The sequence below is a fragment of the Mustela erminea genome, chromosome 16 (assembly GCF_009829155.1).
Source record: "Mustela erminea isolate mMusErm1 chromosome 16, mMusErm1.Pri, whole genome shotgun sequence".
NCBI classification, from domain to species: domain Eukaryota; kingdom Metazoa; phylum Chordata; class Mammalia; order Carnivora; family Mustelidae; genus Mustela; species Mustela erminea.
In genome coordinates, this window is record NC_045629.1 from 51497943 (window position 1) to 51510597 (window position 12655).

Below are 12655 nucleotides of genomic sequence, written 5' to 3' on the forward strand. Positions count from 1 at the left end.
AAATCAGCTCAGTCCAATTCTGAAGCTAAACCTTTGAAAAATAATACTTTAAATATTTTAGGACATATGAATGAAAATATATTACAAGTGGGAGATAAAAATTTTACAATTATAACTTAAAGAGCTGTCTTTATTCGCATGTATTAATTGGCTCATAAATTACCATGTATGTCAGAGGGCAGAACTACTTACAACACTCTTGTGATGTGCCCTGTAGGATGTATTTCAATAATCAGAAAATTAAATTTTTATTCTTTATCCTCATTTAATGAAATTTTTGGATACAAAATTGTAGATAGGTTGTCATAATTACTGTTTTTGAGACCATCAGGCAACCAAATTTTTCTTATCTGCTTTCTCTGCAGAAAACTTCATCAGCAGTTTGAAATGTACAAGGAGCAGGTGAAGAAGATGGGAGAAGAATCACAACAGCAGCAAGAGCAGAAGGGTGATGCCCCAACCTGTGGTATTTGCCACAAAACAAAATTTGCTGATGGATGTGGCCATAACTGTTCATATTGCCAAACAAAGTTCTGTGCTCGTTGTGGAGGTCGAGTGTCATTACGCTCAAACAAGGTACAGAATGAAAATTATACATGATTCTATTATAGCTAAGCTTATAATACAGTTAAGCTAATTGTGAATAAAATAAAGCAGACAGTTGAAATTTATATTCAGGTTAACCAATGAACCAAAAAACCTCTAGTGTCTTTATTTTAGATAAAAGAAATGTTTCATTTTTCTTTTCAGTTGAAGGATTTATCTCATTGTTTATGTCCTTTAGCTAATGATTTTGTTTAGAATCATAGGATCTTAAACTTTCAAAGATTATGAAGATAAATTAGAGATCAGTTGGTCTAACTCTTTTATTTTACAGATGCAGAAAACATATTTAGGGAGACTAAAGGTCCTTCTTAAAGTCCACAACTGATTAATGTTAGAGCAGTGACACTGCTTTTTCCATTACCTATACATAATTTTATAATTTTCTAGACCTACACATCCTTTGACCCCTATTTTCTTTCCTTTCAAAAGAGGCTCTTCCCACCTTAGAGAGTCTTTGTTTTATAATTTTATAGCTTTTGAAGTTCTATTACCCTTTATTTTTGTTTTAACATCAATGAAATAAACATTAGACTATGGAATTTAAAGAAGAAATGTTAAGGAGTTGTTTTCTATTAGATTTTTGTAGTTTATCCATCCACTTTAGGGAATATGTTAATGCTGCTCAAGAAAGGCTTTGCTGAAATCAGCAAAAACAGTATTATAATGTCTTTCTCAATAAATTCTTTAGAATTTGCATTTATTTCCTCTCTAGTATTTTATCCCTCCATTCTTTACTTAGGCAGTTTTAAAATAAGAAGCTGATGTTTGTACATACATTACTAAAACATAATTATGGGGATTTGTTCTCCTGTGTGATTTCATTTCTCCACATTTTCTCACTATTTCCTGTTTCTCACTGTTTTGTTTTACCCAGAATTAATGATTTTCCATTTTATCCCCTTAGTCTTTCCCCCTGGTTTACCTGATTATTTTTCTTTTCCTCGACTACTTCCATTGGCTAGAAAGTCCAGCACAGTTCTGAATAGAAGTGGTGAGAGCATACATCCCTGTTTTGTTCTTGATCTTAGGGTGGAAGCATTCAGTCCTTCTCTACTAAGTATTATATTAGCTGTTAGTTTTTCACAGATGCTATCTATTCCTAATTTGCTGAGAGATTTTTTTTGGTTTATTTGTTTATTTTTATATGAGAAACATATGCTGGAAATTATCAAACACTTTCCCTCCATCTATTGAACCTAATCATGTTTTTTCCTTCCTTGTTAATGTAGTAATGAACTTCATTGGTTGATTTTGAAATGCTAAACCAACTATATTCCTGGGACAAATCCCATTTGCTTATGATGGTTTAACCCTTTTATCTAATAATGAGTTTGATTTGTTAAAGTTTCATTTATAGTTTTTGCTTCATGAATGTTAGTGTCTGTAGTTTTCCTCTTATAATATGTTTCTTTGATTTTTGGTATCACAGTAATGCTGTACTGATAAAATGAGTTGGGAAGTATTTCCCTCTCGTCAGGGTTTTAGGAAAGTTTCTGTAGGATTGGTATTTATCCTTTAATGTTTTATAGATTTTACCAGGAAAGCCATCTGGGCATGATGTTTAATTTTTGGGAAGGTTTTAAATTACGGTTTCAATTTCTTTTAATAGGTATAGAATTATTCAAGTCATTTATTCTTTCTTGAATGAGCTTTGGTGTTTTTCAAGGAATTTCTTCGGATCCTCATAAGTTGTAATATTTATTGGCATAAACCTGCTCACAGTATTCCATTATTATTCTTTAGTATCTGTAGATTCTGTAGTGATGCTACCTTTTTCATCTCTGATATTGGTAATTTACATCTTCTCTCTTTTTCCTGCTGAATTTCGCTAGAAATCTATTAATTTTAATGATCTTCTCAAGTAACTAGTTTTTTGTTTCATTGGTTTTCTCAATTGTTGATTTCATCTTTGATCTTTATTACTTCTTTAATTCTGCTGATTTGGGCTTTAATTTTCTCTTTTTCTGGTTTCTTTAGGTGGGACCTGAGGTCTTTGCTTTGAAATGTCTCTCCTTTTCTAATATTGCTATTACATGCTGTCAGTTTCCCCTAAGTACTTCTTTGGTGACATCCCCCAAATTCTGATATGTTGTCTTCCATTTTCATTCAGTTAAAAATACAAGTTTTCCTTTTCTTCTTTGATACATGAATAATTTAGAAGTATGTTATTTATTTTCCACATACTAGGGAGTTTCCAGAGATCTTTATGGTAATAATTTTTAATTTAGTTCTATTGTGGTCCTAAACATACTTTGAATACTTTGAATCCTTTGAAATGTATTCATAATTATTTTATGATCAGTATATGGTTTATTTTGGTAAATGTATGTGTACTTGAAAAGGATATGTATTCATATGTTCTTTAATTTTTTGGTGGATTTTTTTTTTAAGGTTTTATTTATTTATTTGACAGAGAGAGAGATCACAAGTAGGCAGAGAGGCAGGCAGAGAGAGGGAGAAGCAGGCTCCCTGCTAAGCAGAGAGCCCGATGCGGGGCTTGATCACAGGACCCTAAGATCATGACCTGAGCTGAAGACAGAGGCTTTAACCCACTGAGCCACTCAGGTGCCCCTGGTGGAGTGTTTTTAAATGTACTCTAAGTCAAGTTGGTTGATGCAGTTGTTCAAGTCTAGTATATCCTTTTTGATCTTCTGCTTATTTATTTTCTCAATTATTAAGAGAAGGATATTGAAATATACAACTATACTTGAATTAGTCTCCTTCCTTTTGCAGTTCTATGTATTTTTGGTTTTGTTTTATGTATTTTATTAAGTTCTGTTTTCAAATGCATAAACATTTAAGATTATTACATTTCTATTAATTAATTGACCTCTTTAAAATCATTATATGGCTTCCTTTTTTCCTGGTAATAGTCTTCGCTCTGAAATCCACTTTGTCTAATCTTAATAAAGCCACTCCAACTTTGCTTTACATTTTTCTCTTTTACTGTAGATTAATTTTTGTCTTCATATTTAAAGTATTTTCTTTATAGACAGCGTATAATTGGGCCTTGCTTTCTTATTCAACCTGAAAATCTCTACATTTTAATTGGGGTCTTAGATAATTTATATTTAATATGATTTCTTATATGATTTGTTTGGTTATATCATTTTCCTTTTTTTCTACTTGTATTATCTGATTTTTGTTTTTGTTCTCTTTTTGTTTTAGTCTCCTTTGAATTAGTCAAGCACTTTTTATGATCCAGGTTATCGCCTTCGTTGCCTTGTTAGCTTTGTGACTGTGTTTTATAGCTTTGTTTTTTCTTCATTTTGTCATTTTATTAATTGCTTCAGGATAGTAGTATAAATCTTTAGTAGTATAAATCTTTAAATTTCATTATCAGTATTCACTGATGTTATATCATTTTGTGTATAATATAGTATAAGAACCTTCCAACACTGTATTTCCATTTCTACTTTTTTGGACTTTATTAACATAAAGCATGATATATTTTACTTTTACTTATTTTATAACCTGACATTACACAGTTAATCTTTTTTGTTTAGAAAGTTTATCTTTTAAAGAGTTTTAAATAATAGAGGAAATATTGTATATTTACTGTTTTCTTTATCATTTCTAATATTATTAATTTCTTCTCATAGTACTATATTTCTGTATGGTATCATATTTTACCTGCCTGAAGTGATTCCTTTAATATTTATTGTAGTGTGAGCCTGCTGATGAGAAATAAACTTTTCTGCTGAAAATTTTGCTTTTTTTTTTTTTTAAACGTTTTTCTAGGTATAGAATTCTAGACTGAGGGTTGTTTTCTTTCAGTATTTTAAAATTTTGTTTCACTGTTTCCAATTAGACGTGTGATACCATTCTCATCTTTGTTTTTCTGTATATCAATGTTCTTTTTTCTGATTGCTTTTTTTCCCTAAAGATTTATTTATTTATTACTGAGCATGGGGTGGGGGTGGAGAAGAGGGGCAGAGGAGTCAAGCAGACTCCACATTGAGCATAGAGCCATATGTGGGGCTCCATCTCACCATCCTGAGATCATGACCTAAGCTGAAACCAAGAGTTAAATGCTCAACCAAATGCACCACCCAGGCTCCCCTGTCTAATTGCTTCTTCCTCTTTTTTTTTTTTTTTTTAAAGATTTTATTTATTTATTTGACAGGCAGAAATCACAAGTAGGCAGAGAGGCAGGCAGAAGGGGTGGGGGAAGCAGGCTTCCTGCCGAGCAGAGAGCCTGATGCGGGGCTTGATCCCAGCTGGGATCATGACCTGAGCCAAAGGCAGAGGCTTAACACACTGAGCCACCCAGGTGCCCTGTCTAATGGCTTTTAATATAATTCTTTTTATCACTGGTTACATGAAACTTAATTATAATGTTTCTTTGTTTTTTTTTTCTTCATCTTTCTTGTGTTTGTAGCTTTTTTGAGCTTTTTTGATTTGTGAGTTTATAGTTTATGTAGGGTTTTGGAAAATTTTGGCCATTATTTTTTTTTTTTTAAAGATTTTATTTATTTACTTGAGAGAGAGACAGTGAGAGAGAGCATTAACGAGGAGAAGGTCAGAGAGAGAAGCAGACTCCCCATGGAGCTGGGAGCCTGATGCGGGACTCGATCCCAGGACTCCAGGATCATGACCTGAGCCGAAGGCAGTCGTCCAACCAACTGAGCCACCCAGGCGTCCCTTGGCCATTATTTTTTCAAAAAAAATTTTTTTTAATGTCCAATGTATTATTTGTTTCAGGAGTACACATCTGTATTTCATCAGTCTTACACAATACACAGTGCTCACCACACCACATACCAAATATTTTTATTGGGCTTTCTTTTTTCTTTCTTTTCCTTCAGGAACTCTCATTACTCATACATTAATTAGGCTGCTTGAAGTTGTTTTACAGATTACTTATGTTCTTTTCATAAACCACGTTTTATTTTTCTCTTGCTTTTCATTTTAAGTATATTTTATTGTTGTGCTTTTGAGTTTACTCTTTTTTTTTTTTTGCAATATCATATCTGTTTTTTTTTTTTTTTTTCATCTCAGACATTGTTTTTATGTCTAAATTTCAATTTTGGACTTTTTAAAACTATCTTCCATGAGCTACATAAGTTTTTGTACATACAGAACAAATGCTCTGTAATAACTGTTTTGATGTTCTTTTCTGCTAATTTCAACATCTCTGTCTCAGTTTTTGGTTTTGATTGATTATTCTCATTATGATATGTGTTTTCCTGACTCTCTTCTGAGTACAATTTTGTATGTTTATTCAATGTGAATTAACAGTTCTTCCAGTTTTGGTGGTAGAAACATCACTGTTTTCTCTAACCCTTCATATGACTTTTTTCACATGCATGCTCACTCATTATTACCAGCTGAATACTTGAAGGGAATCCCTGCAGATCTATGGGGTTCTCCCTCTGCAGTTTTTTCTTCTGTGGTAAGCTGGCCTGTGAAATGCAGTTGTGCTGGCCTCCTCACAGTGTTTGTTTTCAGTGTTTGTTCTCTTCACTTGAGGATGTTTGCCAAGCGAACTGCTGCCTGGAAAGTCTCTCAAACTATAAGCTGGGGGCAGTTAGAGAGCTTATCCTATTTGTTTCCCATATTTTAGCTATCTCTGTGGTTTTTTTTGCCTGATGCCCAGTGTCTTGAAAACCACTTCTTTATATGTTTTCCCACATTATGTTTGATTGCTAGGCAAGTGGAGAAATCTTGTTCTTGCTACTCCATTTAGGCCACAAGTAGAAGTCTCTAATGAATCAGATTATAGGCTTGATTATATATTTTCCGGTTTCTAAGGTATAGTCACTTTATGCTCAGCAAAGTTTTTTTTTTTTTTTTTTTTTTTTTTTTTTTTTGCTGAGCAAAGTTTTAGTTGGTAAATTAAATCCAGTGAAAAATTGGAAATCCCCTTGAAAGTCTGTTTTATTGTAGTCAACTATAGAACTCTTTATGTTGTGGATTAGCCTGGTGGATGGTTTGTGGAAGAAAGAAGGAACCGGAAGTAGTATTTCCCATTTTTCTTGTATTTTTTCTTATATCTGAGGGAAGTATTAGGGGAATGAAACATAAGAAAAAATAATCTAGATTTTAGCTCAAAGAGCATAACTTTGGATTTCTTTATTAATTTTTCTACATTTTCATTCATAATCTACTTGAGGAAGCATTCCTTTGTATGATATGTATAAAGGTTGTCTATATTCTAAGTGAAAAAAGTATTTTTAATTTCTCTTTTTACATTGGATCATTGTATGTATGCTTGGTTGCCTTATGTAATAGAAGAGGCTTTTAGTCTCAATAGATGCTGAATATACTTTTTGATTTATCATAGCCCCAAAGGATTAAGCTCAGTGAAATTTGTTCAGACTATTTTTATGAAGTAGAATAATGAGAATACAAGTATTCTATAGCTTAAAATTTAATTATAAAGCATTTAAAAATTATTTTAGTAATCTTCTATGAGAATAAGATAAAAGAGTCTTTTGTTTTAATTTTGAGGCTCTTTCATGTGGAGCCATCCTTAACAATTAATTAACTCTTTTGAGGTACATGATTCATGATTCAGCAAGAATAAATGTAGTGCAGGACATATGGAAATACCAATACAATATGTTTTTATGAAATATTGCTTTTATTTATTTCCTCTTAAGATGACACCCCCTGTAAATTAAAGCTTTATATTTAGTTCAGATTTAAAAATAATGACTTCATAAGGAAGAAATTATTTTGTAATCATAGATTGGGGATTCTAATAGGGCAGACATGAAAGGTAATTTATAATGATGATTATTTTAAGCTTCGAAGGATAGCAACATTAATTTTTTCTTTCTTTTGCTTTTTGGTGGGAAAAATAGATTACTATTTGCTTAAAAGATATCTCATTTTGAGAAAGTAAGTAATACACATTTTTCAGAATTATATTAATTTACAAATATAATAGATGGGATTTTTTCTTTACTATAAATTATCAGATTTGAAGCAGAATGAATCATAACTTTTAGAATGATTATAAAAGCAAATGATCATTAAATAAGTCCCTTAAAATATATTGACATATGTTGTTCATTATGTCATATGGTTAAGAGTGAAATAATATAGACGTTTTTACTGTATAACCGTATCATTAAGTATCATTTATATGAATGATTTTAACAATTAATTTTTTAATTGTGCACTGAGAGATAAACTAATGATTAGAGTATTTCTGCAGTCCTTCAGGTAGTTCTTTCTTTTTGAGAAATTTCAACTCACAGGGCATCTGCGTGGCTCAGTTGGAAGAGCATGCAACTCTTGATCTTGGGTTTGTGAATTCGAGCCCCCAACTGGGTGTAGAGATTACTTAAAATAAATAAATAAAATTAAAAAAAAATTCAGGTCACTATGATTATGGGCAAGTCTTTAGCTAGTGTGCTGGTGCAATATACAATCAGTTCCCAAATGCCCAAGGCAAGCATATCAGATATGAATTTTCTTTTAAATGTCATAGAAATACTACATACCAGTATATCAGGCAACACTTAACATTCTCCAGGAAGAGGCTGGCATAAATTGAGATGAAGAATCTAGTTTTGTTTCTGTCCTGCTGTTGTATGACTTTGGTTTGACATGTCACTTCATGTCTTAATGCTTCGGTTTCAAAAGCTGTAAAACGAAAACATCAGTTTGTGATTTCTAAGGTCTCTTCTGGGTTTGACATTTTATAATTTTAAAATTTAAAATTAAAAATTTTAATTTAAAAATTAAAAATTTAAAATAGATAACTCACGTAATGCTTGAAGTACCAGAAAGTATATTCACATAGCCAAATATATTTACTGTTTAAATAATTTTTAGGAAGGAACTGAGAAACTCCATTAATTCTCCTACGTTACTGTATCTAGTGCACTGTGCGTTAAGCTTTGGTTTTTATCCCACCCCACATTTATGGAACATGAGAATGTTGAGGGCATCACAGTTTTAGTAAACTGTGTTCATAGGAATTTGAGAGCTGGGTAGCAGCTAGTTATAATTCCAATTATTAGAATTATTAAAACTCTATATAATTCTAATTATTAGAAGTATTATAATTCTATATAATTCTAATTGTTAGAATTATATAATTCATAGGACTACCCTTAAGCCCATGACTGCATCAGGTGGATCCTCAATTTTAAGCCTTTAGGCTCAATGATGTAGAAGGTGTGAGAATATTATTTGAAATGGTTGTTGAATTTAAAAGGAAGAATTATTGTCCCTCTTTGATGTCAGCCTCCCTAATGGTACAGCATAATATAGGAACTGTGAGAAACAGTCTAACTTACAGAGCCTTAGGACATTTTATACTTCCTCATTCATATCACCGTCATGGGAGGAGGCAAAATCATGTTGCAAATGGAGCGTAAGGAAAGACATTTTTAGCGAAGTTTACATGAGCTCATTCCTTCTCCACAGGGCATCTTTTATAGTTATTTACCTGGCTCCGCCCCCACTTCCATCACCTGTAGAGCATGATTCAGTGTTGGTAATATTACTAGAAGAGCTAGGAAGCTTACAAAATCTGTTGTAGTTACAGGTTGGGATTGTTTCTCTTCAGGAATCTCTGGATGATTCCATAGGCATTTTATACTCTGAGGTACATGGCAGTAGGCTTGAGAGTGAGGTAGTGTACACTTGCTGTGGAAGGAAGGCTTTCTGGAGAGTAGATGAGTGTGAATAACTTAAAGGACAAAAATTTCCATATGTAGCTTTCATTTTTTTCTTATGCTCTTCAAATCAAACGCCTGCTCCTTAACCCTACCTAATGTGAATCTAGTCTTTATATAATGGATTGCCTCAGGATGTAAGAATTTCTGGGGCATGAAACAAAGTGACAATTCTACAATGTCTTGTCTTAAGGGAGAGTTCCTTGAGGGCAAAACAGTTAGAGATTTTGTAAGAAAAATAGAAAGGAGAAGCATTTATTTCTATAAGGCAAGTGGACTTCTGGTGGGACTCTGGTTCCTTATGTCTCTTTTTTAGAATTAGAACTTTGATGTGAGATGATAGTGGTGGTCCATAATGCCACATTTATTTGAATTTAAAAATGAAGTTGGACTCTTTGAGGAAAAAAAAACCAAAAAACACATATTTGTCTAATGGTTTCTCAACGTGGCCTGGTTTTCCAAATAGGATATGTAGTAGGCATTTTCCATATAATGAATGAGGTAAATTTGCAGCTCTAGGATTTGATAAAAATGCAATTGAAACATACCTACAATATACAACGTATCTGAAAATGCATCCTTTCTAACTATTTAAACTTAAAATGTAAATGTTATCCTAAAAATGTGTGAGAGGTACATGGTTTTTAGGTGTTTATTTTGGAGAAAAGAAAAAATATATTTAGACTACCGATATATAACAGGTGCATAGGTATTCTTGATGAATGGCATATTGTTAACCAATACTTGGTTAATGTGCATTTGAAAGCTTGCTATCTACTGCTGTCTACTTACTCCTAACCACCTGGAGAGAAAGAAAGAATCCTGCTCAGTACCTAATATCTTCATCAATAAATGAAGTAAGCTGCTTGTCAGTGGATAAGATGAGCACCAGGTTCAATAGATTTTAGTTAGCTTGTATGGGGAAGATTAATAATAGCATCTGCAATGAATTCTAATCATAAAAGTCGATTATATGGTAGTTTAATAGATAAAGAAATTCAGGATTCACCAAAACTGCAACATAGCATAGTTAAAAAGACACTAGGTAGGGGAGCACGAAGGGAAGGGAATACAGACAATATGTGAGAAGAGCATTAGAAATAGTTATGAATTCCTCTATTTTTTTAGGTAAATCTCACCCAATTCTTTTTCAAACAATCCCAAGAAAATATTTAGCTTCAAACATAAGCAAAAGAATAAATGAGCTCTTATCTGAAACAATGTTTTTTTTTTTTTTTTTTTTTAAATTTCAAGTAAAAAATAATCCTGATCCATAAAAAGAAAAAGCATCAGGGGTCACAAAGGAACATTTCAAGGTGACAGATATGTCTGTTAACTTCACTGTGGTGATGGTTTCATGGATGTATTCATATGTTTAAACTCTTCAAGTTGTATATGCAAATATATGCTTTTTTTTTTTTTTGTATATCTAAATAAATCAAATGTGACCCAATTGGAAAAAATGAAAGGATATAAGATTCTTCTTTTGAAGAATCTCTGTCTTTTTAATTCCCTTTCAATGAATATATTAGAATAGCACTAAATCTTACTTGTCAGAACAGGCTGTGTATTTTATATCACTGGAACAACCCCTAGATCTATTCCTTCTGTAACTTTCAAATTTTGAACGGCACCACTATCTACTTTGTCACCTAAACCAAAAAACCAGGAATACTTTCAGGTCTCTCTATCACCCATCTTTACTCACAATGGTTGGAGATGATCATTTCCTTATTACCTTTATGAACTACTAACTGTGGTCTTATTTGGGCTTTTCTTTCACCTGGACTAATGTCAGTTTCCTCATGGGTCTCTCTGCTCTTGTCTCGATTCCTCGTTCACATACTTTACATATTGCTATTGCGATATTTGTAAAATGCAAATCTGATTATTTTACCTTCTGCTTAAAACCTATTAAATGATGACTCATTTTTTGATGACTCATGAAGTCATCATGACTCCTGGAGTTTCTAATGGCGTAAAGTGTCCTCTGATTCATACCCTGCCTAACTCAAGGCATGTGCTTCACTCCATTCTGTAAGCCCCAGCCAAGCTACACTATTTGTATTTATTATCTCTTATGCTTTTGCTTACCCTGCCACTTTAATCTGAATTACAGCTCTGCTTTCCCCTAGACCCTGCTCCTACCCTTAACTCTTATCCATCTGATGAACATTTACTCATCTCCCCATGATGCTTTCTTTGGGTAACTCATGTCAATTTTGTGCTGCCGTGGATGCTGAACACTTCTAATCTAGTACTTTTTATATTTTACTATTAAGTGACTTTATTTCTCTCGGTCCCCTCATTTACTGTTAATTTATCATCTTATTCTGGAAGAGGCATTGTCTTTTGATCCAGCTCCTTGCTGCCGCTCAGCACCGTGACAATGTTTTTTTTCAAGATGGCAGTGCAAACTTGCAAACAAATGAGTAAAAAAGATAAACTGTATAAGCACTATGTAATTGTTGCTATTCTTGGAAGAAGGGATTAGGCTTTCCAGAGAAAATGGAGTAATATTGTATTGGTGTGAGAGATGGTTTAGGATCGGTTATAAAAGGTAGGCAAGAAGAGAGAAATGTGATGGTAGTTTAATTATGGAAAGTATATCGCATTGATGTAGAGGGAGGGATCTATCTTTTTGGCAATACAGAGAACAAAGCAGTAGGAGAAAGACTGACTAGAGATTTTATTGATTTATTTGAGGGTGAGAGAGTGAGTGAGAGAGAGCATGTGAGCAGGGGGAGGAGCAAAGGGGTAGGGAAAAAAAGGGGGAAAGAATCTCAAGCAGACTCTGTGCTGGGAATGCAGAGCCCAGTGTAGGGCTCAGCCCTGAGATCATGACCTGAGCCGAAATCAAGACCCCGATGCTTAACCGACTGAGCCACCCAGGCACCCTGTGATTGAATATCTAGAGGAGGAGTCTGAGGGAAACTGACATTTGATTGGCAGGTGACTGTGGAACTAATAGTGGAAAGTTATATAAAGAATAGTCACTGACAGAGGAACCTGGGTGGCTCAGTGGGTTAAAGCCTCTGCCTTAATCATCAGGTCGTGATGCCGGGGCTCTGGGATCGAGCCCCGCATCAGGCTCTCTGCTCAGCAGTAATCCTGCTTCCCCCCTCTCTCTTTCGGTCTGCCTCTCTGCCTACTTGTGATCTCTGTCTGTCAAATAAATAAATAAAATTAAAAAAAAAAAGAATAATCACTGACATGATAATGGAAGGTAGATTAACACTTCAGTTGATCTTCAGAAGAGGCAAAGTAAATTGGTTATTAGCAGAGGTGATCAGAGAGTAAGGAGGGCCATAGGGAGAGTTGATTATGGGGATAAATGGTGAGTATAAAATTATTTGGAAATAAAATACATTTTTGATAGCTTTTTAAAAGAAGTTTTAAATAAATATATGTTT

The 12655-nt window shown here is 33.3% G+C and overlaps 1 protein-coding gene across 27 annotated transcripts in view; it reads left to right on the plus strand.

Annotated features, from left to right (window-relative positions):
- The window catches only part of RIMS2 (regulating synaptic membrane exocytosis 2), a 594152-nt gene that overhangs the window by 122510 nt on the left and 458987 nt on the right, over positions 1-12655 (plus strand). For all 27 annotated transcript variants that reach the window (XM_032316364.1, XM_032316365.1, XM_032316366.1 and 24 more), the window contains one exon: positions 366-576. In XM_032316364.1, the coding sequence (XP_032172255.1) occupies positions 366-576 (211 nt within the window). The remainder of the gene's footprint in view (positions 1-365; positions 577-12655) is intronic.